This window comes from Hippoglossus stenolepis, chromosome 20, assembly GCF_022539355.2.
Source record: "Hippoglossus stenolepis isolate QCI-W04-F060 chromosome 20, HSTE1.2, whole genome shotgun sequence".
NCBI lineage: Eukaryota > Metazoa > Chordata > Actinopteri > Pleuronectiformes > Pleuronectidae > Hippoglossus > Hippoglossus stenolepis.
Window position 1 is genome coordinate 15,584,497 of NC_061502.1, and position 24,684 is coordinate 15,609,180.

Here is a 24,684-nt window from a genome sequence, read left to right on the forward strand (position 1 = left end):
GAAATTCTTACTCCTCTTTCTTCAGTGTCTTATTTCTCTCTCGGATCCGGGAGATGGCTTCCTGACTCAGAGTCTTAACCAGAGGAAGAGGCTTTGTGTTTCTAGACATCAAGCCCTGCAACTTGGCTCTGTGTAGCGGAGTGGAGATGTGCTGGGTGTAGTCGTACAAACCCATCGCGTACACCTTACACGCCTGGCATTCGTGAAACACATCCCTGTTCATCGAAGGACATAAAATCAGAAAACATTTGTCAGATATAAGCAGATGTCAAAATCTCTGCTTTTAAGATTGTGGCGAAAGGTTTTGGATCAAATACAAATACTACAGCTGATATTACACCCGAGTTTTCAGAACAATACCACAGAATTTAACGGATCAAATTTTTGTTCACAAAGACCAAATTATGTTGTTTTCATCCAGTTTGTGTCCGAGGTGTTTGTGTGTCAGTGCGAGGGAAAGATCAGCTTTGACAGAGGCAACCATTCTACTAAATACTGTTCTATATCATCAATTTAATGGATTAAGATGTTTTCATTTGACGGACTGGACTCACCTGCCCAGCGCTGACTCCAGCTCCCTGTGGTGCAGCATCCCGTGCATGTGCTCGTGTGCTTCCTGTGTCAGAGAGAATAAAGAGCAGGTGAGAAGGATCCATGTGCTGCTCCACATGTAAACATCTTGGTAAAGTCACTCACACGTCTTGAAAAGGACTTTCGACACAGGATACACTGGGTGAGCCTCTCGCTCTGCTGCTGCTGTGGTTTCTTCTTGCCCTTTTTCTTCACGGGCTTTTTACCCACAGCCCCTTGAGGGGTTGGAACCACTGACATCTCTGTGGAGCAAGCAACACACACACAGACACATGTAAACAAAGGAGCTTTAGCACAACAGCCTGCAGCACAGGGAGTAAACAGAGCAGCTGTAATGCATTCTTACTGTTGTCTTTTACTTTATAAACAAGAAAACACAGCAAACATTGAGTGTAAAGTTTAAAAGAAACAGCAGCACAACGTTTCCACAACTCACCTGAACTCAATGAGAACTGGACTCAGATGTAGCAGTTAGCAGCTGAGCTAACCGAGGGGCATTCTGGGTGATTCTCTTGACAAATTGCACTTGAAAACTTCAAAGGTTCAAGTTGTGAACACGTGACGTTTGACCATCAGGTAAATTTCACATGACGACAGGACCCGCTGCCCATTCAGCCGCCATGTTTATTTTACGTCCACGGAGCGTTTGACGGCAGCACCGTTTTTTTCCCCCGCAGATCTACATAACATATGACGTGAGGATTTAGCGGGGCGGATGTTTTGCAGATCTAATAACCAGCAGGGAGCGTCAGTGCGGAAGTAGAGGTTTACGCTTTCTCCGCTGCTGTTTTTCGTTTATTTACGTTGGAAATAAAGTGAAATTGAAGATGTGTAACGGCTGCGTGCACAAAGAATACCCGGACAGGGTGAGTTCTACTTTGGTAACTTATCCAACCTCCGGAGACTGTGATGCTTTAACGGCCATGATGCCTTTGATCAACTACACGAGCTAAATAGGTTTTAAGTTCAGGCGAACATTTGACTTGTGGTGTATTTCCTGCTCTCCTCTTCTACAGATCGTGTATTGATTTGTCCCTCTGTTAATCTAGATAGATAGCTTAAGAGAGAGATGATAGATAGAAAGAGAAAGAGGATAGAGGGGGAGGAGAGATAGATAGAAAGAGAGAGAGGGTATGGATGGATAGAGCGATAGAGGGGATAGTTAGATAGATAGATGATTGATAGAGAGAGAGAGAGAGAGAGAGAGGGTACATGGATGGATGGATAGAGAGACAGAGAGAGAGAGAGAGAGGGTACATGGATGGATAGATAGAGAGAGAGAGAGAGAGAGAGAGAGAGAGAGAGTAGATAGATAGATAGAAGAGAGAGAGATAGAGAGGATAGATAGATGGATGGATAGAGAGAGAGGATAGAGAGAGAGGATAGATAGATAGATAGATAGATATAGAGAGAGAGAGGATAGATAGATAGATAGATAGATAGATAGATATAGAGAGAGAGAGGGTAGATAGATAGATATCTATATAGATAGATCTATCTATCTATATCGATATCTAAATTACAGTTTAACTTTAGAATTTATAATTGTTTAATAATTGTACGTAAACATGAAAATAAATATTGTCTGCATTGTTTTATTCTGTAGAATAAACTTTTTCATATCAATACTGATTTGTCTGAGAAAAGGCTCATTTGAGCTCTAATAATTTCCATGGAAGTTTATCCACTTGTTGGCAGTTTATTAGGAACACCCAGCTCAAATGACACAGCCGTTCTGCAGTAAATCCAACTTTCATGATTGTCATTGTGTGTTGAAACTGTTGAAACAGGCGTGTGTCTGTTATTTCTGCTTCAAACTAAAGTGCGTATGATTTCCTGCTCAGGGGAACACCTGTCTGGAGAACGGCTCCTACCTGATGAACTACCTGTGCTGTGCCAGCTGCCACCAGAGGGACTTTGTGCTGATCAGTAATAAAGCCACAGAGGACGAGGACGGAGAGGAGATCGTCACATATGACCGTTAGTCTCTTTTCTTTAAGGCCTGTTATGAATCAAATTGTCCTGTTGTGGACGCCAGCCTATTTATATCTTGACTTTCTTGACTGACTGTGAGACATTCACGTCTAGAATTTGCTGATATGTAGATATTTCCATCTATCTGTGCCACTGGCTCCCACACAAACTCAAAGCAGAGCAAATCCCTGCAGCCAGTTTCCAAAATCTTGTGGAAATTCATTAAAGAGAAGCAGAGGTTGTCACAGCAGCAGTTTTGAAAGGAGAAGTGCAACAATCACATAAAAAGTTTCCACACACTCTTACTAATATAGACGATTTATATTCAAAGTGAAACTACTTGAGGTTTGATCATAACTCACCAGTTTGATAATCATGTTTCCACCATCACATGTGTTTGTGACTTGTGTTCATTTGTGCTTCCAGATGTTTGTAAAAACTGCGATCACGTCATCGCCCGACACGAATATACTTTCTCTGTCGTTGATGAATATCAGGTGAGTGATGTTGTCTGGTTTATTCACCGTAACTCAGTAGTGTTAGATTCTTATTTTCAAACCTGTCATTGAACCTAATACAACAGAATTCATGGCTACTTGTTTTCAGTTGCTATGTTTACATGGACGCTAATATTCCGACTTTATTTCGATTATGATGTTTACATGAGTTGCTAATAGAATATTCCATTCGTGTTCCTGTTGACATGTAACAATATATACAAGTCTACATAATGAGACTAAGATCCGAATACTTCACGTCTTGATTTGATTATTGCTTCTTAAGGTAATCAGAGAATGCTGTTTCCATGGCAGTGTCTTATTCAGACTCTTAATCCTGCTAATATTAGAATATTTGTGTCCATGTAAACGTGTCTAATGTCGAATCCTTTCCTCAGTATATAAAGTGTGTTTTGTGTCGTGCAGGAGTACACTATGCTGTGCATGCTGTGTGGAAAGGCAGAGGACTCCATCAGTGTGTTGCCAGATGACCCCCGACAGTCCGCTCCGCTCTTCTAGAACCAAACCTGCAGCTCGTCGCTTCCTTTTTAGATCCACTAACACCGCCGTGGACTCGCTGCCGGCTCCTTGCTTCAGGGTTCCAAGTATTTTATCATGCCATTCAAAGTTTAATGCATGTTCGTTACATAATATTTAGAAACTGCTGTATTCTTATAGCGTTAGAACAGGAAATACAGCTTTTTATGACAAACAAATATTCTGTATGTTAAGTGATTATAAATTGTAAATAAACTTTTTATTCAGCCATCAAGACCCTTTGTATCTTACTTCTTCCTAACTCAAAATATCTGATGTCACAAAGTCAGAATGATGAAATAATGTAAAGTCAAAATTTGTTCGTTAACATTTCAGGATTTTTTTAAGCAAAAGTATAATCGTGTGCTTGTATTTATTTTGGCAAAGAGCTTGTCCCAAAGGATTCCGGCTCACAGTGTTTTGATTATGTTGAGCCACAGTGTTTGAGCCCAAATCTTTTAATTTCAAGCTCGTTCTCGACTGTGGAAACGACAACTGACAAAAACAATGGTCAAGGTCAAGAATAAATGTTTGGTCTCTACTTTCAAATGAGAAGTCTCAAAAACATTTACTACGCATTTCCACATTTCATTGTGTGATACGACTGAGAGACTGGTTTGTGAGACTATTTGTGCTGAGTTGCTGGTTGTTGTGTCGACATCTGGTCATTTGTCGTAGTTTCTCTTTCCTGTACAGTAGTCAAAGTACTTAACCAACCTGTATCTGCCATACTAGACATCTCAACTAGTATTCATTCAGTTACTCCAGTTTGCATTAGAGTCAAAGCCCCTAAGTGATTCAGGGTTTATCCCTCTTGAGCTTCAGTGTCCAGAAGAGCTCTTTATGCCATTTACTGCTGCTAAACTGCTGGTTAGTCATTGTCTCCCTTCACATTTTAAACCTCAGTGACCACAACCGGTGGAGGAGTCTTCATTTCACTCTGGTTTCATGGCGGTTGTCATCTGGGACCCTCCCCAACCCCTGCAGCCCCCTCCCCCCTCCCACGAGTCAGTCACCAGCTCTTCAGCAGTCTCTCTCTCCACTGCTCTTGGGGCGTGTCGCTGAGCTAAAAGTTGCCTCGTCTGTGTTTTAGTTTGGGACTATTTTTTTTCCTCTCCTGCAGACACTCATTCTAGAGATAACACAGAAATAAACATGGGTTATCTAGAGTAGCTGTTTCTGGAAATGTATGCTCCTGCTGCAGTTTAAAAACATTGGTTTCCAGTGCTGAGGGCCACAAACCAAATTCCACTCAGTTGTGGCAGAAATCTCCAGAGACCAAAACATATCTGCACATCTAGATTCTACTTTGGCCGAGTGAAGAAACAGGAAGTACATTTAGGTGAAGTAAAACTTAAATCCTAATAAAGTCTACATGTGAAAGTAGGAAATGATACTTTTTGAGATCTAGAATGTTTTCAATGTCCCTTTTTTAAAATTGGGATAAAAAATAAAATGCAACAATCACCAGACATGATGAAAATGTTCCTTTTTTAATCAGCTTTTGTCTCTTGTCGTGTCCGTGGGAAATTAAAATGCACATTGCTGTTGCTGGTCTACATTAAAACTTTGCATTTTGATCTGAAGCGGTTCAATAAAAATACAGATGATTTAACCGATTGTACAAATGAATTGAAAAAAAAAAAATCATTTGCCATGATGCTCATGCACTTTTACAATACTTAAGTATGTGTGCACTTACATTTACATTCTATAATTCCAATGTCTTCTGCATGACAAACATTTTCTAGCAAAGTAAAAGCACACTACAACACTGTGATATGCCAGAATGAGCAAATTCATTGTTACATATTATAACAGGAGTGAGGTCGATATGGGACTGCATGCCCTGATCATCTTCATGAACGCTGATCTTGTCTTACTTTACTATTAGTGTTCTTGCCGTGAGTATACAGTTTCTATGAGTGTTTCTAATGGTACATATCTACAGTTAGCGTCATTTTTACATCCCTCGAGTATTAAACATGTTTTTGGTCTCATATTAGGCCTATAAGGAGTGTTCAGAGAGGAGGAGTGAGATGAGAGGTAAGAGTTGGCAATCTCAAGCTTTTCTTCAACTTTTTCTTTCATCTGCGGGTATCAAGCAACATCGTCAAGTATTTTAAGAGACACTACCAATAGATGAATAAATAAATAAATACAATTTATCATACATTTTACATTACATACAGTACATTCCTCTTGAGTAAATACTGTATTTACACATGCTCTCAGTGACTGGATGTGACACAGCCTATCGCTACAGCTGCACGATTCGTGATCAGTCTTTTTGAGTCAAACACAGTCATCGATTCACTTTCCCAGAACCTTTGCTCTCGAGGATCAGGCGCCTTCCCCCCCTGGCGCTGAGGCCCCACTGAGGCTGCCCGCTGGACCCGTCTTGCAGGTGCCGAGGAGGTGGGGATCCGGACAAGCTGGAGGGAGAGCGGCTGCGCCCCTGCAGTGCTACGCTCTCGCGGAGTTCCTGGCGGGAGGGGGAGGAGCTTAGCGAGCGCTGCAGGGAGGAGGAGGAGCTGCGAGGGCGTGGAGGAGGGCTGAAGAGCATCCCGCTGCGGTCCTGCATCAGCTGGGTCAGGCTGGCGAGGAAGTCTGCGTCACTGGTGCTGCTGGCGCGCACTCTTAGCCTCCGCCTTCTGGAGACAAGAGCACAAGGCACTTTGATTATAAGGCTGTGAAATGATTCAACCTCCTAGCTCTTCTACAAATCTTGATTTCTGTGAATAAACTAAAATGATTATCCACAAAACATCGCTCAAATCAAACTCCACTTTTGATTCTACTTCTGGTTTTTAGCAGTGGCCATTCAGTGTATTTAGATTATTTAAATACTTCTCTATAATTTTATATTTTAACTGGTAGGGTTGGACGTTTCCATGCTGCAAGTCGCCAGATTTATCCTCAATCAAATAGAAAAACAAATGTCCTTTTATCAATTTCTGCTCAAAGATCTGTATTATCTTAAAAGCCCTTTGACAGAGCACAGCTCTTACCTGTTGTCCGTACACGGACGGATGGGTGGTTTTCCAGGAGGCGGCCGAGGCAGGAATCTGCTTGTGAGCAGCTCGGGTATGAAGTTGGCGCTCACCGGCCGTGGGATCTTACTTTTACTCCCTGATGAGGAGGACAGAGAGAGGGGGTCTTCTCCTCCGCAGTCGGACCTCGAGCCTCGCTCTGACCAGAGCCTGTCTCTGAGCAGAGCGCAGGGCAGGTTGTCGCAGGACAGAGATGGAGAGGGGGAGTGGGTGGGGGAGCCGGGGACCGGGCTGCTCCAGCGATGACGCCTCTCCATGTTGAGGTCCCTGCTCGCAGAGTCCAGGGGGGCACTGGGGTCTCGTACCGGGATCCGGCTCAGTTTTGGCGACAAGGGGGAGTCTCTTTGCCTGAGCAAAGCTGGGGGTGGCGAGGAGGAGACTGTGACGGTGCTCTCCATAGCGCCCCCTATAGTGTCAGCTTGGGGCTGCTGATTGGGCTCTGAGGAGCGATCGGGCAGACCAGAGTCACTCTCTGGGTCTCTGTCGTTGGTCAGATGAGCTGCGGGGCCTTTGGCTGGGCTTGGCACTGGAGCTAACTCCAACCTCCCTCCATCCTTTAAAATTTCCTCTGGGAGTCTGTCAGATTTACTGGATGGAGCCTCCATCGGTATTGCATCCCTCCTCTCGTGTACAGGCGACTGGGGCCCACAGCTGGAGGACTGAGAAGAGTTTGATGATTGTTTAAGGGTTGCTGAAGAAATAATAATGTGATATTACCTCTAACAGGGATATAAAGAGCTTTACACAAAGGTTTTCTGAAGTGTGACAGAAAATCTATTGAATATTACAAAAGAGGTATCCAGACCCTGTAATAAGGTCAATAGCTTCACTGTTCAGATTGTGTCAAATGATACGTCCAAAATATTTATTTTATTTGCTCTCAGGTAATTGTAAAACAAAACGCTTCATCAGTCCTACCTGGTCCATCTGAGGTCTTCCCATGATGACTGAGGGCATTTGTCCCAGCATGCCTGGCAGCCTCCTGTGGCCCAGTAGCCATGTGCCAGGCATGGCCATCTGAGACAGGACGGGGCTGGTCGGCACTGCAGCGGACTGGCCATCCTGGTTCTTAGTCTCGGCAGACTTGTCCTCATGTGGCGCTTCTGCTGAAGGTCTGCTTCCGCTGCCTTGCTCCAGCTCCAGCATCACCCACTCCTGAGAGTCTCCCTCCTGGGGCACAGGACTGAGGTTCACGGCCACAAAGCCACTGCTCGCTGCGCCCTCCTCTGGGTCGGGGGTCCCTGTGCCAGAGTGTTCCTCGGGCGTCTGCTGCCTGTGTGGCTGCTCAGGGATAGATTTCTCTCCAACTTGAGAAAGGGATGATCGCTGCTTGCCGAGGCTGAAAGAATACATTATAGGCATTACTGTGAGATTCTGTCTGTTTTGTCTATATTGTTGAAATTCGATGTGTCTCGAGTACTAACTAGGCCTCGAGGAAGCGTTCAATGGTGGGCTTGGGTTCGGGTGCGAGCCTCTTTTCGAATGCCAAGCTCTGACTGTGTCTTATCCGCCGTAGAAGCGGTGCCGCTCGTTCCAGGAACATGGTTTCCGATCGTACCCGTCGAGGAGAACTCTGTACAGAACCAGTGTTGGGACTCTGGTTCCCTTGGTTCTGACTGTGTTCGTCCTCACTCACCACCTGAGGAAAATGCATGAAGGCACAAAAACTACTAAAACAGTAGGTGACAGTGGATAAGCTGCTAGTACATTTGTAGTCAAGGACAGAGATGAATGGGATCTTAGCTATTATCATATCCCTATGCAAGGTGAACAGAGCCTTGAATTTAGATTTATATAGTGATCACTCTCAGGGTAGGAACATTCTACCTAATGTTAAAGTAAAGTACATTGCTCTGACCTTCCTGATGATCTGCTGGGCATGTTTATGGTTTAGGTTCCGGTCCATCTCTTCCCACACGTCTGCACCAGGGGTGGTCGGTGTGGGGATGGGGGGACAGTTGTCAGCATCACTGAGGCGTTCCCCTAGTAGGACATCCTCTGTGTTCTCCCGCTGCAGCTCGCCTGGCAGCACTGAGGCATTGGCCATGCTGTGGAGGAGAGAGAAGGTCACCCTGCTGGTTTTCACAGCACAATATCGAGCAGTGATTTCTCTGGGATCTCTGACTGTGCAGATTTCTGTTCTAAAAAAAAGCTGAAGATATATATTAAAAAACGCGCCCTGCAGTATGTGAAGTTAATAAATATAATGCAATTGAAACACGATATAGTGAATAGTTTTCTTTAGCTGCAAGTACCCCATGTACGCTGGTGTTAGACGAGTGAGCTGCTGAGCGGTGGTTGCTGTGCCAGTGATGGACAGCATATCCCCCGAATCACATTTCTCCCAGTCGTACGGGTCATTCTCCAGCACGTTGTGGCTCTTCATAGCGTTGTCAAAAATTGACATCAGAAGCTGTCGCAGACAAAAACAGAAAACCACAGGGCTCAGCATTTGACGGCTGGAGAGGAATAAACAGTGTGTGCAACATAACACCTACAAGAATTTGCTTACTTGATAGTCGGGCTTAGTGAAATAGTCCAAGGTCAAGATATGATCCAGGAAAGCAGTGAACTCTGAGGGAAGGTGCTTAAGCATGAGTCGGTGGTCGTACGTCTCTTTAAGATTTCCTACTTGTTCCTGAGAGCAGAGGGGAAATAAAAAAAATTCAGTTTATACACACACACATTCTGTAAATAAAAATCTACAGAGCATATAGCATCATAGAGGCACATACTTTGTCTTTGATTTTCCTCCATGGAAGCTGACCGACCATGAATTCAACCAGCATGTAGAAGAGGGACCACAGGTCGTCATGCCGACCCATTTCCTGCAGATTCGGACACACGAGGGTTAGTAAATTTGAATTGAATGAAAACCCAGACTGCTGTGAGAGTGTGTCTTTGGTCTGTACTCACCTTATTCTTATGAGCATTGATTGATGCATATCGCACAGTTCCTCGAAATCCTGCCACAGGACGAGGCTGAAAGATGAGGTAGAATAGAAAAGAGAGAGTGAAACACAAACAACAATCCTGACTGATGGGGAGTTTCATGCGTTTCATTATTTTGGGATGTTTGCATATTTATGTCACATCAGGGTCACGTGGCACTCACTGGATATGTGTAATTTGAATATGGTGTGAAATGTAAATTTGAATGCCTTTTACTTTTAATTTAAATACACCCTATCCCCTGTATGACTTCCTTGTGAACTAAGAGCAAACTTTCATAAATATTTAAGCTACCTTTCCATTTAAGCTACATAAATATTGATGTCACATTTTCTGAGGATACGTAATGGAAGACGATAAAACAATGCTTTCAGGAAGCTGGCACGCGGTACTTACTGGACGGACTTCCTGGCTGGAGTTGGTGAACTGACGGGCCAAACCAAAGTCAAGCATGTAGCAGCATCTGCAGGTACTGGCTAGTCTTCCCATAGCAAAGTTAGACTGGACAGCGATAAACACAAACAAGTCAGCGAACGCACAACGGCAACACATTCTCAAACCACCAAATGTTTCAGGTCTACTCACTGGTTTAATGTCACGGTGCAGGAAGCCGACAGAATGGATGCTCTCGATGGCCTCTAGAATCTGCCTGCCGAGTCTCAAGGTGGTGGAGACAGAGAAGGTGCCGCGGCTCATGGTTCTGCGTAGATCTGCCAGGTTCCTCCCCTTTACACAGGAAATCAAGTGTTGCATGATGGGTCACACGGTATCAGACGTAAATGAAATACTCAACCAGCATTTCCCCTGTGAAAAATCGTACCTGAAGTTCCATCACCACATAGTTGAAGCGATCATTTCTGCCACAGCCAACGAAGCGACACACGTGGTCTTTGCCTGTCAAAGAAATGTATAATATACATGTCAACATATAATAAGTAGATAAGTTGATCACTACTACTGCTGGCCTTGTGAAGCCTCTACTCCCCATAAATGCACATTCTCTGCACCTACAATTGTGACTGTTACAGACACAAATATTAAGGATAGATATATTTATACAAATGTCATATCCTGGTTATAATTAATATAATTAACTGTAATAAATTGTCATTATGAGAAATAATAAAACCGCTGATTGGACATTTTAGCATTAGTAGACGACCACTACTTGCATCTTATTACAGGAAATGAAACATGAAAGCTCCTGTACAGCAGTAAATGGCGAGTATTTTATTCAGAGTTTCTGCAGTGTCCCAAAAATTAACTTACAGACAATAAAACCTGCAATTACTCATTAAGAACATTAATTAATTTATATTTATTTGCATTAATGTCACGTCTTTATAGGTAATTCACAGCTGCATACAACAATAATTTAGGAACAAGGATAATTAGCCAGATAAGTGGTGGGAAGTTCAGGTATAAATTATCTTAAATATTTGATTTCACTTGCTCATTCTGAGTTGATGAGCTTCCTATAGCTACGGCAGCTTGCACTAATGGTGCTGACGGATACCGTAACAAAAAGGACTGAAGAGCCTCCTGCAGCAGAATCCACTGACACAGCAATCCTGCTTTTAGTTCACAGATGTATAACGTCTGCTGACAGACACAGTAACACCTTGTAATCAGACACTACTCATGGAGGGCAGGAAAACATATGAATGCCTCCTCTCTAATGCCTTTTTGGAGGAGTGTAACTGAACCAAGTGAGTCAGGACGTGGAAGTCGACAGGCACCACTCACCCTGCAGCTTCTTCAGCACGGCCACCTCCATCTTCAGCACCTGTTTGGGCTGCTGAGCCGACTCCACCTTCAAGGCGACCGTGGCCTGGCTCAGCTGATCCAAGACCTCGTAGATCTCCCCGAACCCCCCTCCACCTATCTTCCTCGCCTGGTGGGGAGAAGAGATCGTCCATTGTTGTCGAATTGGCCCCACAAAAGCTCAGATTTAGAGGAAAGCTGTGATTTAACTACGAGTGTTTTTGAAAAAGCCACTCACCACTTTCCATCTGTCTCTGACCACGTCTGCCACTGACAGGATGTCAGCGTGCTCTGCAGCCCCACTCATCCTGAGAGCTCTCACCTGCAGCCTGCTCCTGGCATCAGTGGATCAAGCCCCTCGCTGAAATCAAGGGGGAGGCAGATTTACATTCACACTTTCTCCATTTCTGTTGCACTGCAGCTCATTAAAACAGGGGGCATTCATGGGGGTAGCATTTAAAGGTTAGCCACACCTCAGAGGAGATGCTAACCAATGCTAGCTGGTGGTCAAGTAAACACAGCAGCTGATGAAAAGAGGAACCATTGATTGTTTCTGTGTAATGACAGATTACACAGAAACATGTGTGTGGGGGGTTAGCATTTAAAGGTTAGCCACACCTCCGAGGAGAGATGCTAACCGATGCTAGCTGGTGGTCAGTGCACAACACAGCAGCTAGCTAGGCTTTGTGTTGTGCTTTGCCCCCGCGGGAGCCATGGCAGCACGGGCACTAGCGCGGCGGCTCTCGCGGGTCATAACTGGATAATAACCGGCGGTTTGAGAGCGTTAGTCCCCGCGAGGCTAATCTCATCTGTGTGGCCGCGCTCGGCTCCGGAGGTGGTCCTGTAAACAAGCTACCTAGCATGTTTACGAGGCAGCAGCAGCAGCAGCGGCGGCGGCGACACCCCCCCTCCACCCTCCTCACCTCGCTTCGGTGTGGTCGCAGTCCGCGGGTGTGATCCAGACTGCGCCCATGCTCCCCGGGGCAGCTCGGTCACTGGCGGCGGGTGAGGTGACGGACCATCGCTGAACGTTAGCTGCAGATTAGCCCCCGTTAGCCCCCGTTAGCCCCCGCTGACGGATGCGGAGCGATGCCCCAGTATGTGTGTGTGTGTTTGTGCTGACTGCTGGCGGTGACGTCACAGCAGGGGGAAAGTCCCGCAAAGTCCAGCAACGGGCGATGACGTCACGGCCCTGACCGACCTGCTCAAAGCACGTGTGTGTGTGTGTGTGTGTGTGGGTCATACGTGTGTCGCATCATCAATATCCTCGTGTCTTTGATCGATGCTCATCTCGATCATCCCTGTTGATCGATAACGCAGCAGGGGCGTAGCAAAGGCCTCTGCTGCTGCACCCCCCCACGCCCAGTCTGGTGGGGACGCTGAGAGAAAGTCTGTATAATGCAGTGGCTGAGAGAACTCAATGCACTGCAAATTCAGAAAACACACGCAAATAGAAGAAAGACACGTGAAAATTAAGAAAACGACTTCATCGATTTGACGACACATGCGCTGCAAAAATTCGCAACACGTGCAAATACAGAAACGTGGAAATATTTTCAGGGGGACCCAAATAAGTGATGAACCTGGCTGGAGTTCAAAGCTTTGTGAAGTTCCGTCACCAATGACGAGTAGCAGACTTCAGTAACTTATCATAATCATAATTAATCATAATTGTGCTTCACATAGGCTACAATGAAAATACACTGAATGTTGTCAAATAAACCCCAAAATTGTATTTTTGTTCTTCAAACCTTGTAGGCCTACAGCTATGCCGCTCTTTAAGTGTTACTCTGGAACATGAAATCAAATAAATTACATTTTTTTAATAGAACGTTTTAAGAAAGCATGGGGGTGCTGCAGTCCCCTCATCCACCACAGGCCAAGTACACGAATCACATCTTATTTTTTAAGTAATAAATAATAATAACTGATTTACACTTATTAAAACTAAGAATTGAGGTTCTTTCTTGACCACAAGTTCTTACTTAGGAAAGACATCTGCTGTCATATCAGAGGCTGCACCTCAGCCTCTGATTTGTAATTTTGAATCAGAGATATCAGTAATTGATGTAAATGATGTGTTAAATAGAAAAGCTACATCAAAAACAGAAAGTTATATAAAAATGTATTTCTATATTGACACTAATACAATTTTAAAGGAACACTTCCTTGTTTGTATCTGGTTTCAGAATCAAATCCAACCAATCAAGTGTGAGCACATACCTTGACCTTGTCTCATCTATCATATATATCACAGGAAAAAATATCAATCATGAGAAAAGGTTATGGTAGTTGATAGTCGATAAGAGTAGGTGAAAATTGTATAAATTATGTTTTTTTTCTAAATAAACCTCCTTAAACTACTAAAGATGTCATAGATGAAAATGTGCAAATACAATAATTTTACATTTAGTCTGATACAAATTAATAAAGTAAAAGTAATGTAGACAAACTGTATCATATGACTTTACATATCTGAATAAACTACTTTATGACATCAGTGTGATATAATTAAACAAGGACAAATATAGAACATTTAATAAAGTTTGAAAGTCTTGGGTAATGTAACGCAGGGGGGGGGGCCGAGGGGGCTGCTGGAGCTCTGAAGCTCTGAAGCTCTGAAGTCGTGGCTCCGGCCCTGTGTGGACACTGTTTCCGTGTGACGAGGCCAGACTCCGCTTTTCCGGGGCAGCCATGACAGCGAAAACAAACGTACACGGACACGGCGATGGGAGTGGTCAGACCATGGGATTGGACAACAGGATGTGAGTTGCGCTGTTTTTTCGGGGTGAGGCGGCGCGTTTTGGGGGACGCATAACTTTTCCTCTGGGTGTTTGTTTGCGCACTTTTTTTTTCTCACGCTGCGGATGGACGGAAACTAGCGGAGCCCGTGGAGCCGCCTGCGGGGGCTCGGCCGTGCAGTGTTGAAATCAGCGGAAACGCCTGTGCGGTGCGTTGCGGGGCAGGGTTTCCGCACCACCCACGTCTCATGTGCGGTTCGCTCGCGGAAAAGTTGTGGACATGTTTTCCCGGAGCTGCACGGTTTTACGCACACGCCGCGCAACGTCGTAGCCGTTTACGCGTCTCTCCTGCGTGCGCGGACTTCGCAGCAGCTCTTTCCTCCTATTCTCGAATCTAAACCCGCCTGTTCGCCATATTTGTGCGCAGAGAAACTCGAGGGAAAGTTGTCAGAGTTATGACACTCGCTGCGCACGATCCCTCCGCGGGGCTGCACGCAGTCGACTTTGATCGGAACCAAAGCAGCTCCATGGGGCTGGAGCTCCGTGCACCATTGATGAGGTACACACACTGTGTTCATGTCGAGCTCCTTGTTTATTCTTTTTTATAAAACATCAGTGGCCATCGCCCGGGTGACTGCACGAGCCCCTTCGTTTCCTGTATTTCTTGTTATGCCAAATGGCAGCTGAACCGCAAGCGCCTCCTTGTTGCCTTTTGGCTGCTTAATAACTTCAGTTTATAACTCTCCCTTTGCATGCACATGGACCTAAATGTCTTTATATATATATATATATTCTTTATTCTCCCTCCTCTACTTCTGATCACTTTTACAGATCCACTCTTCACTTTTCTATCGTGGCTATTTGCTTGTGTAGGCCTCGGTTTCCTCTTTGCTGAAAGTAGACTGCAAACTTTGTGCTTGTGCTCAGAGGAAGAAAGTGTCTAACCCCTCCTTTCTCTCATAAGGTCTGGCAGCCTGGAGAGGATGAGAAGAACGGACAACAAACCTCAGATTTGATTCTGCAAGAAGGACGGTTGCATGTTCCCCACCCTGCACTTTCCTCTGGGATTTATATTTCCTTCCAAATACCTCTGTGTACACAACTAAACAAAGCATTTCTCGACCGCAGGCCGAGAAAACACACTACAGAGGCGATAACTTCAGATTTGCACACCCAATTAAAGACGGAGAGCGGTGACATTTTCGTTCATTAGAACATTAGTATGAGTCTCCCGCCTCAAGTCAACACGGACAAGAGTGGCAAGCATCGGGCTGCAGCCATGAAGGAGTCGGTGCAGCATTCAGGGGAGGTTTACTATGGTATGGGACCTCCTACTCTAGAGTCGAGCCACAGTGACTCTGCGAGCAGCTCTGCTGTTTATAACCCCGAGAAAGGGCCCCCAAGTTTACCGCACTATCAGCAGGCTGCGCCAGTAAAGTGGATACACCAGGAATCCGTTCAGGCCCCCGGCTGGTCTCAGGAACCCCCCGTGGCAGCCTGGGGGCAGAACTTTGCTCCCTACATGGGTGGGGTGAACGTCAGGGGCCAGATGGCGTTCCACAAAGGAGTCCACGAAGGTGTAACCCTGCCAGTGGTTGGAGAGAATCAAGTGCCCGGACCCGCCGAGGTTTATAGAGATGCCAACCAGGCACCAGCTCAGGGGAGGGGGCTCGAGTGGGAGCAGCACGCCGTGGCTGCGATGCAACAGGCGCAGCTGCAAGCATATCAACATGGCCACAAAGGTGCGGAGCTCCAGGGTCAGCCCCACGTGCCGCCTCACGCTTTGCAGGGGGCCATGCTGCAGCCCTTCCAGTCGACATTTCGACCCAGCAAGCAGCAGTTCTCATCTGGCTATTACTCAGTTTTTCCAGGGAACAAGGCCATGCCGAGCCTGGCCTACGGAGAGCAACAGAAAACTCAACAACAACAACTGCTTCACCAGATGCAGCAGCAAAAAATGCATCATCATCACCAGCAGCAGCAGCAGCAGCAGCAGTTGCAGCAACAGCATCACCTTCAGATGCAGCAGCAGCAACATCTGCAGCAACAACAGCAACACCAAATCCAACAGCATCAGATGCAACAGCAACAGCAACAGCAACAACTGCAGCACATGCAGCAGTATCATCAGCAGCATCAGCTTCAGGGGCGACAGCAGCAAATGCAGCAAATGCAACAGCAGCAGCAGCTGCAGCAGCATATTGTGCCACAGCAAGATGCAACAACACAACTGCAGGTGCAACCAAAACAGCCACAGACCCAAAACTTTGCAGGTTATGAGTCTCCTGAACCCTGTCCACCTGAAGTTGCATCTAAAAAGGAGGACGTCCGCTCAGTGGAGCCACAGACTCAAACCTGTGACACATCAGCCGTACCTGAACCGGGTCCCGAAAAGGACGCCTCAGATCCTGCAGAGGCCTCAGATCCTGCAGAGGCCTCAGATCCTGCAGAGGCCTCAGACTCACAGCCGGCGGCCCCACGGCGCTCGCGTCGCCTTTCCAGAGAAGGACAGTCCCCACTGGGTCCCCCTTTGACGAACATCTGGTCTCAGGGCTCCAAAGAACCTTCAGCGTCCCAGAACGGAGTGGCGTGCGAAAAGAGAGGAGGGGAGAGCCAGGTGGCCACAGGAGGCGTCATCCAGATCACCCGCCGGAGGAGGAGGGCGTCTAAGGAGATCAACCTGGAGACTCTTGCACAGACGGCATCGGAAAGGCAAAAAATCGTCAAGGTTAAACAAACAATCACTCACTGGCACTGTATTTCCTTTTTTATTCATGGTAATTTAGGCAATTAAGTGTTTGCTTCAGTTAGCTGCACAAAGAGGAAGAACCCTGTTTCTATGCAGAACTTCCCCCGTGGTTTACAAAATCCTCTTATTGGGTCTGTTTACTCGATTCCCTGTAGCTGTGTACACAGTCATTCTTTGACAGTATATTGTCGCGCAACAAATACTGGTGCAACCTGAAAAACTGCTATTATTGAACATCCTGCTTTCTGGATTTTGAAGATTGTTCTCATTTTATCGCTGTGAGGAAGGCGATACCTTTTAACCCTGTTACTTAGGATTTAGATTGTTTACATTTTGAGTTCCAGTGGCGCACCCACTGGAACCGGCGTCTTTATTTTCTGTTTTTGCAGCTCAGTTAAACGCAGTAAACAATAAGCTAGTTCCATTTTCTCAGCGCTCTGTCCTCAGGGGGTTAACCAGGCTCGTTGTAGGTTTTAGTGCAGAAGGCGAACGCTGGATGTACAATCAGAGGAGCTGCATGTCTGCACACCTCCACATTCCTGCAGGCTGTTTCCCAGTCATTCAGCAGAGCCAGGGAGGGGCCGAGCTGTCAACCTGCACGACTGCAACTCCCCAACACACCCCGAACAGGTTTAATATCGCTGCTCACAAACCCTGCACTGTTGTGCGGTTGGCAAACAGCTCTTCTCTGGTGAAGCAGATGAGATTCACATGTCCTCACTCTGGTTACTTTGCCCGGAGAGTAAATCATAAAACTGATTTATATCTCTCTTTGCCAATAATAGATTTTAGGATTGCTGCACATGTGCATTTCAGAAAAGAAAGTTGAAGGAAATAAAACGACAAGGTTCGTGTACGTTACAGAAAAAGGTGTGACTTCTGACAGAGTGCTGCAGAATTCAGGCTTTTTGAACTGTGACTGAGAATCAATATTACAATAGAGTGAAGTCTGCTTTAGAATCTGACCCTTGCAGTTTAGAGCTGTAACAATTGATTGATTGATTAGTTCAACGACAGAAAGTTAATGAGCAACAACTTTGATGAGGGTGAAGATGAACGTTGTAGGTGATGAGCCTTCAGGTGTAGAGCCCTCTCTTCCTCTTTTCACATCTCATCCCCTTTTCTTTTTCTCCCAAATATCCTGTAATGCTCTCTCTCCCTCTCTCTCATCACCTGCCTCTGTCTTTCTTTCTTGTTCCTGCCTCCACAGGAAGATGGTTCCTCAGGCAGACAGGCCACCATGGTGCCCCTGGTCATCCCCGTGTCTGTGCCGGTGCACAGGAGTCAGATGGATCTTCAGGGCGGCTGGGCTCAGGGCCGACTCGGCCAGGGTGAGCGTCCGACCGCGGCACTGTCCGACCGCCTACCCTCCGTCATCGTGGCTCGCCGGCGATCGCTCAGGAACTCCATGACTGAGAGTCTTGGCCAGGTTAGTTCGGTGAGGAGACGAGATCTGCTTTGCTTTGATTGTCACACGAAGTTGGATTATTGTTTGTGCTCAGTTTGAAATCAGTGGTACCAACTTTGTTACCGTAGGGACTCGAGGCTACAGGTGAAGTTATTGAAACGTGGTGGGAGGGTGGGACAAGGGCCAAGGAAGAACCCACTAACTTTTGGAGCGGATTCGATTAACGGGGCAGATTCAGGACTTTTTGGGATCTTGATTAAAAAAAAAAAAGCCCGGCACTGACTCATATAGTGACTCATATCGAGGAGTGTGTGAAATCTGGTGCAGCTTGATTGAATTTAAGGTGCCGGTTGGGCCTTGGCGGAGGTATGCGCTCTACCGAGTGACATTCTAGTAGAATTAGAAGGTGCTGAAACCTGAAGCAGCCATTAAGGGTGTGGATTAGCTCTGTTATAAAGTGGGTGTGTACGTTCAAAACGGAGCTTGATTCAACAGTTTGACATGGTTCTATCCAATACCGTCACGGAAAGGAAAACATCCGAGGACAAACGTGATCGTGTGTTTTCTGCCGTATGGTGGTTGAGGTAAAGACCAGTGACAGCTCAGTGATATCTGCTCAGCAAAGAGAGTCCCATGCATCGAGCACTTTATGAGGAACACCAGGCTTTTGCTGAGCAGGGCCTCGCTTCACAGCCTCAGTTCTTCAAACCGCTGTCTTTGCACATCTTCTTTCTTTTAATCTCTTCCACCACATCCTAATGGTGTTCTACTAAGTTCTCATCTGGTGACGTGGTGCACATGATCAGCAACAATATTTATTGTTTAGAAGAATATTGGTCGTTATTAAGAGCCAAGAAAACATCCTCCACACTATTACCCCTCCACCTCCATCCTGAACTGTCAACATGAGGCAGGTTGGGTCCATGGACTCATGCCGACTCTGTTATCAACAAGTTAAAGTAACATGTTCCATCTTCTATCCAGGATGGTGAGAACGATCCAGGGCTGGATGGGGAGGGGAAATCCAAATTCAAGCGTCGCCCTCGCCCAGAGCCTCTCATCATCCCTCCTCCCAAACCATCCACCTTCATCGCTCCATCCATCTACTCCAGCATCTCCTCCTACCAGAGCAACCTGCGCTCCCCGGTCCGTATGCCGGACCACCCCCTCATACTGCCCCCCTACACGCCTCCACCCATCCTCTCTCCTGTGCGCGAGGGCTCGGGACTCTACTTCTCCACCTTGATGACCAGCATCGCCGTAAGCAACCAGATCCTGCCTCTGCCGCCAACGCCCAAGTCTGCGACGCGCAGCCTGTTGCGCTCCGGTAAGTCTTGGTTGTTGACCCTTTCATAAAATCCACTAGAGACTTTATCAGATAATGTGTAAACGTTTTTTTTATTTGCATTTTTCAGCAAGTTCAGAAATTACTCCCCCTGTCCTGCCCATGATCACTGATGTCACACCAGTTAGCCTCGAACCGTGAGTTCAACCTCCAACATCTACACAGGCTTCTGAGGTCTTTCAATATTTGTCCCAAAAATGTAGCTCTGATCTACATAAATCAGCTTTTTATTTTTTATTATCCAGGCGTATCAACATCGGACAGCATTACCAGGCAGATATTCCAGATCTGCAGGATCAACTTTCCTCCCAGTTTGACCAGCTCAAGGCCGACTTGGTTTGGGTCCCTGTGGAGAACTCTAGCCTGAAACATGGCGACGAGGAGAGCAGTGAGTATCTCATGTCATCCTGACTGTTGAGACTCATTTAAAGAGATAAAAAAACATCCACCAGAGGGCAGCACCGGGTCAAGAGATTCTGAGAACAACACACATGTTGGCTTTGAAGGGGGTTGTGACAATGTGCCTCCTAAAAACAGGCAAAAGGGATTGTTTGTAACATCATATAGACTTTTGTAGTTTCTTACCAACTCTCAAGTCTCCTGGCAAAGTTTCACCATAGCTGAAAGTTCTTCCTCGTGTCTTTTGGTCGTCTCACTGCCCCCCCCCATGATTTCAGAGCACATACACCAATACACACGAGATGAACGCAGAGTACGGACAGAAGGCTCCGTCTGTTTCCTTATACGTATCTAACGTTAAGCACAGTGAGCCTTTAATGTTATGGATTCTTCCTGAGCTGTTTTCTCACTACATGCCTCTTTTCTTTTCTTCTCAGTGGTTGATTTGATGAACATGGCCTGTTCCAGTGTGCTCACAGGTGGAGGAACCAATCAGGAGCTGGTTTTACACTGTTTACATGAATGTGGAGGGGATTTTCTTGTAAGTATAGTGACTCACAGTCTCGGTCGACTTGAAGAAATTCAGTTTGCAATGACAACGATAAAAATGAAATAAATTAATACGAACGACAGCAGCAGAATTTGATCAAAATCTGTGTAAATGTCTTTGTTATTTTTTACAGTTAGATGTGGTTTTATTGATTCCCTCCCTGATGCTGATTTGCAGGAAACATTGGGACGTTTGATGCTTCAGGATCCTGTTTTTCCCAGAGGCCATACCCTGGCTGGTTATCACTACTCAGGCGAGTTTTAACTTTAGAGGAAAATCAAGTCTTTTAAATCTAAATCACTTTTATCTACTCTTAACAGATTCCCACATTACCTTTATGTCTTCCTCTTCCTCTCTTGTTCTTTATGATTTTTTAAAATTCCTCTCTAAATGTTCCCTCATTCCTGTAAGAACACATAAAATTTTACTGCCTCTGAATGAACTCGCAGGCTCTGACAGCTGGACGGCAGAAGAGAAGCGCTACTTCAATAAGGGCATCTCTGCCTACAGGAAGGACTTCTTTCTGGTGCAGAAACTGGTATGCTCGTTAATTTCGCCCTGCAGCGTAAACAAGCACAAATCAACCCGAATAAATCTAAAAATACATTTGACTTTTAATTAAATCTGCCCTGTGTTGTGTCAGTAAATGCTACGACACTCATTTTGAGCCGTTAGTATAATTACTTAAAACAAACACAAACATCATTAGAAATTACTCATTACCGGACATTGACTGCATTTTATAGCATGCGACAGCAGAGTGAGTGTTGGAAAATATGCAAGATTACAAACAGGAAGCTGCCAGCTCCTCTTTCAACACAAACTGAGCTAAAACGTCTAAAAAAAAAAGTGCAAACAAGAAGAAGATTCAAGTAGCCTTGCCACATCCTCTTTGATTCAGGAAGTAAGTTGATTTGTGGGAGATGTGGTCTTTACTTCAGTATCGATACCACGACATATGCATGGATCATCAGAATACTAACATTAATCTGTGTGTGTGTGTTTTGTTGCGCTGGTTTAAAGGTGCAGACCAAGACTGTGGCTCAGTGTGTAGAGTTCTACTACACGTACAAGAAGCAGGTGAAGATCGGTCGCAATAGTATTTTAACCTTCGGGCCTCCAGACTCGCCAGGGGAGAAACAGGCAGAGGCCGTGGTGGACATCAAGGTAGAGTGGAGTTAACGTGGCTCAAATGTAACGCACCACGTACTGGTTACATATTATTTTTAAAAGAACGTCTTCATCACAGGGCTCACAGCAGTCGAAACTGGCTCATGGAGAGACGGGTGGGGACGACAAGAAGGATGCATCTTATGACCAGATTACTGAGAGAGACCATCAGGCGAGGGTCGCTCAGTCACTACAGGCTCATGACTATGTAAGTATTTCACTGCATGTTAGGTCTGTAAATAGTGATTATTGACGTTTGGTCAATAAAATGTTAGAGAGAATCAAAGGGATTTTTTTTAATGGAGTAAAACATCTAAATATGTAATTTTTTTGGAGCAGAGATGCGTTTTCAGTGGTTTAATCAACACCAGGAGAAGAACTTCCACTGAAACTTTGATATAGAAACTACAAAACTTCTTTATACTTGTCTGGTGCTCCAGGCGGGAACAATGCTGGTGATCAAAGAGCCAGACGCTGTGAATAAGGAGGCTCATCGCCCGGCAGCACATCCCAGGCCTCGGGCCGACCCTGCGGCAAAGAAGCCCAGAGCGCCGGCAAAGCCGCCGCAGGATCCGGACGCAGTGTTTCCGTGCAAGAAGTGTGGCAGGTAAACGTTGTTTTTATTCATGACTCAGGCTGTGATCAGCACTAAGTCTCAATAATGTTCGTGAGAGTTGCAGCTGCAGTGTCTACTCAGTGTGTTGATTGATTGATTGTTGTTCATGTGGGTCAATAACAAGATAACAGATAAAGTAGGATGTTGTGAATTAATCAGTCATGTGAAGAAATGCAGATAATGAAGGGATAAGGTCATTAAATTGTGAAATAATGGGCACTGATCGACAGACTAATAAAACCTGCAATAAACTGCAGAGTGAAATAATGCTGACAATAGTTTATTATTTATCAAGTATATTTATTTCACAGTTTTCATGATTAAAAACTATAAATTAGTAAGACTTATTTATTTGATACTGAATATTTAGATTTTTCGTGCCAAAACACTTGTTTGTTTTGGTTTTCTGCAGTCAGATAAAACTCAAGGAACACTTTCCCATGAATTCACTTATTTACATATGCTACATATAATCCCAGGTTTATGCACTGACTGGCTACATTTTCTTTTCCAACTCTGTTTTATTTAGAGCAGTTTTGAGCAGACAGACAGTTTTTAACTCTTAATTATCGACCTCATAAATTCAATATTGCTTGAGCTGCAGTTTTATTGGAGTAAGTGCAAAGAACTTGATGACTTGTGTTTGCTTTAATGACTCAGGCCACACTGATGAGTTTCACAAGTTTTAAAGAACGACTTTGATCAATTTATTAAATGTACACACCTGCTATTGTGTGTAACGTTGCATCATTTTCTCGTCGTATTCCAGGGTGTTTAATAAGGTGAAGAGTCGAAGCGCCCACATGAAGAGTCACGCCGAGCAGGAGAAGAAGGCGGCGGCGCTGCGTCTTAAAGAGGAAGAGGAGCAGGCGGCGGCTGAAGCTCGAGCCAGGAAGGTGGCGGCGGCGGCAGCAGCGTCGACGGCGGCGGCGGCTAATCAGGGGGGAAATGGGAATGGATTGACCGAGCAGGTCAGCAGCCACGAAGAGTCATCTGAAGGAGAGGATGACAACGATGAAGATTGGCGCTAAAGAATAAAACTCAATGAGGAGATTGATTGATTGGTAAATGGAGGGGAAAGAGGGCAATAGAATCAGAAAAGGGAGGAATAAAAAAAATAAAACTACACAGCCATGGAGAGCAAGAGCTTCTCACGTCTTCCTGTTCATCTTCTCACTCCGTCATCTCTTTGACCATTATTCAGCTTTACACCGTTAAACCAGGCGGTCACACTCCAACCCTTCGCATTTGTATCTTTTAAATATTCAGAGAAAGTTTATTTTTTGTAAATGCACTTATACTGTACGCTTCTGCTTTTTTTGCCAACATTGCCTTTTTTATATCAATTATTTAATTGAATATACGTCAAAATATTGTAACTTTTTCATTGAGAGGACTTCATCAGATAATCAGGGTGTCTCTTTAGCAATAAAACGACAAGATCAAAAAAAATACATGTTTCACTTTATAGCAACGACCCTTTTAAATATAATTAGATCCCATATTTAAAAATCTTTTCTCTTTGGAAAGTATAGTTCTTCAGATTCCCATCAGGTCTCAGGTTCGTTGTACACTTACTTTCACAACTAAGGGACCTTTTTGAAATGATTCTGTACAAAAAAAAAGTATATATGAGATGTCGCCATGTATTTATAATGATGCCTTTTTCAATGATCTTTGGTAATATAAAAACTAATCATGTCATCTGCAATATGACTTGTGAATTGAAAAGTTTATTAAAATCACTACTGTTGTGAAAGTGTGTCTCTTTTTTTTCCCCACATTGCGAGACATTGTTGAGCCAGCAGGGGGCGGGAGAGGGTCAGTGTGATGGTTGTTTGTGGAAAAGATGGAATTCTTGTCGAGATGGTTTTAGATTCACTTGGTTGAATTTGTTAATGGATTGTATCAAAATCCATTTATCATTTTACCCTTTTCAGTGATAAAATCCTGCTTTACACAGCCTCGTCTGTATCCACTAAGCAGGGGAAATAAATACCTCTCATAGGTCTGATTTAATATGCAACACAGGCCCCTACACGCCTGTCGTCTCCAGATTAAGGGCCACAGAACTCATCTTCTGACACAGTGTGGTGAACTGTGGCGTTGATCAATGGTGACATAACTCAGCCATTTAGAGATGTGCTCAGCAGAGAGAAGTGTGGCTTGTTGCCCTCAGGAGATGAGATGCAGAGGCGAATTACCCCCAAGATCACGGAGGACGACATGGCCCTGTTTCTGTCTCCCACTCGTCACTGACAAGTCGGTCTCTGACAGCTCTCATTTACTCCTCCTGCTCCTCCTGCTGCTGCTGCTGCTGCTTCTTGAGCCAAGACGA

The 24,684-nt window shown here is 45.1% G+C and overlaps 4 protein-coding genes across 8 annotated transcripts in view; 2 read left to right on the forward strand and 2 right to left on the reverse strand.

Annotated features, from left to right (window-relative positions):
• znf106b (zinc finger protein 106b) overlaps positions 1–1,253 on the reverse strand; it is a 9,610-nt gene extending 8,357 nt beyond the window's left edge. Inside the window, exons 1-4 of one of the 2 annotated variants that reach the window (XM_035143760.2) lie at positions 1,028–1,253; positions 697–833; positions 555–616; positions 12–215 (exon numbers count right to left, since the gene is read on the reverse strand). In XM_035143760.2, the coding sequence (XP_034999651.2) occupies positions 12–215; positions 555–616; positions 697–831 (401 nt within the window). In that variant the 5' untranslated portion in view covers positions 832–833; positions 1,028–1,253. The remainder of the gene's footprint in view (positions 1–11; positions 216–554; positions 617–696; positions 834–1,027) is intronic. The other variant, XM_035143759.2, reaches the window with a different exon arrangement.
• Positions 1,254–1,299: 46 nt separating this feature from the next.
• churc1 (churchill domain containing 1) lies at positions 1,300–3,830 on the forward strand. Its single transcript, XM_035143772.2, has 4 exons — positions 1,300–1,457; positions 2,436–2,571; positions 2,992–3,062; positions 3,489–3,830. The coding sequence occupies exons 1-4, from the start codon at positions 1,419–1,421 to the stop codon at positions 3,579–3,581; spliced, it is 339 nt and encodes a 112-aa protein (XP_034999663.1). The 5' UTR covers positions 1,300–1,418; the 3' UTR covers positions 3,582–3,830.
• A 1,243-nt stretch (positions 3,831–5,073) lies between these two features.
• On the reverse strand, positions 5,074–12,770 carry ttbk2b (tau tubulin kinase 2b). Of its 2 annotated transcripts, none has more exons than XM_035143765.2 (15): positions 12,292–12,770; positions 11,607–11,729; positions 11,351–11,498; positions 10,425–10,498; positions 10,190–10,330; positions 10,001–10,105; positions 9,569–9,634; positions 9,388–9,480; positions 9,165–9,290; positions 8,908–9,065; positions 8,511–8,700; positions 8,077–8,291; positions 7,571–7,991; positions 6,611–7,311; positions 5,074–6,250 (listed from the first exon to the last, which is right to left on the reverse strand). In XM_035143765.2, exons 2-15 carry the CDS (start codon positions 11,673–11,675, stop codon positions 5,905–5,907), a joined length of 2,853 nt encoding a protein of 950 aa, XP_034999656.1. In that variant the 5' UTR covers positions 11,676–11,729; positions 12,292–12,770; the 3' UTR covers positions 5,074–5,904. The 2 variants fall into 2 exon arrangements, with proteins under 2 accessions (XP_034999656.1, XP_034999655.1); XM_035143764.2 differs by having other exon boundaries at positions 5,074–6,253; positions 12,292–12,764.
• Positions 12,771–13,804: 1,034 nt separating this feature from the next.
• Positions 13,805–24,105, forward strand: mideasa (mitotic deacetylase associated SANT domain protein a). 3 transcript variants are annotated; one of them, XM_035143761.2, is made up of 13 exons: positions 13,805–14,668; positions 15,074–16,837; positions 18,069–18,296; positions 19,251–19,593; positions 19,682–19,748; positions 19,857–19,999; positions 20,448–20,551; positions 20,738–20,813; positions 21,010–21,098; positions 21,584–21,727; positions 21,810–21,938; positions 22,171–22,337; positions 23,116–24,105. In XM_035143761.2, the coding sequence occupies exons 2-13, from the start codon at positions 15,332–15,334 to the stop codon at positions 23,375–23,377; spliced, it is 3,258 nt and encodes a 1,085-aa protein (XP_034999652.1). In that variant the 5' UTR covers positions 13,805–14,668; positions 15,074–15,331; the 3' UTR covers positions 23,378–24,105. The 3 variants fall into 3 exon arrangements, with proteins under 3 accessions (XP_034999652.1, XP_034999653.1, XP_034999654.1); XM_035143762.2 differs by having other exon boundaries at positions 13,805–14,133; XM_035143763.2 differs by having other exon boundaries at positions 13,809–14,668; positions 18,069–18,287.
• Positions 24,106–24,684: the final 579 nt, after the last annotated feature.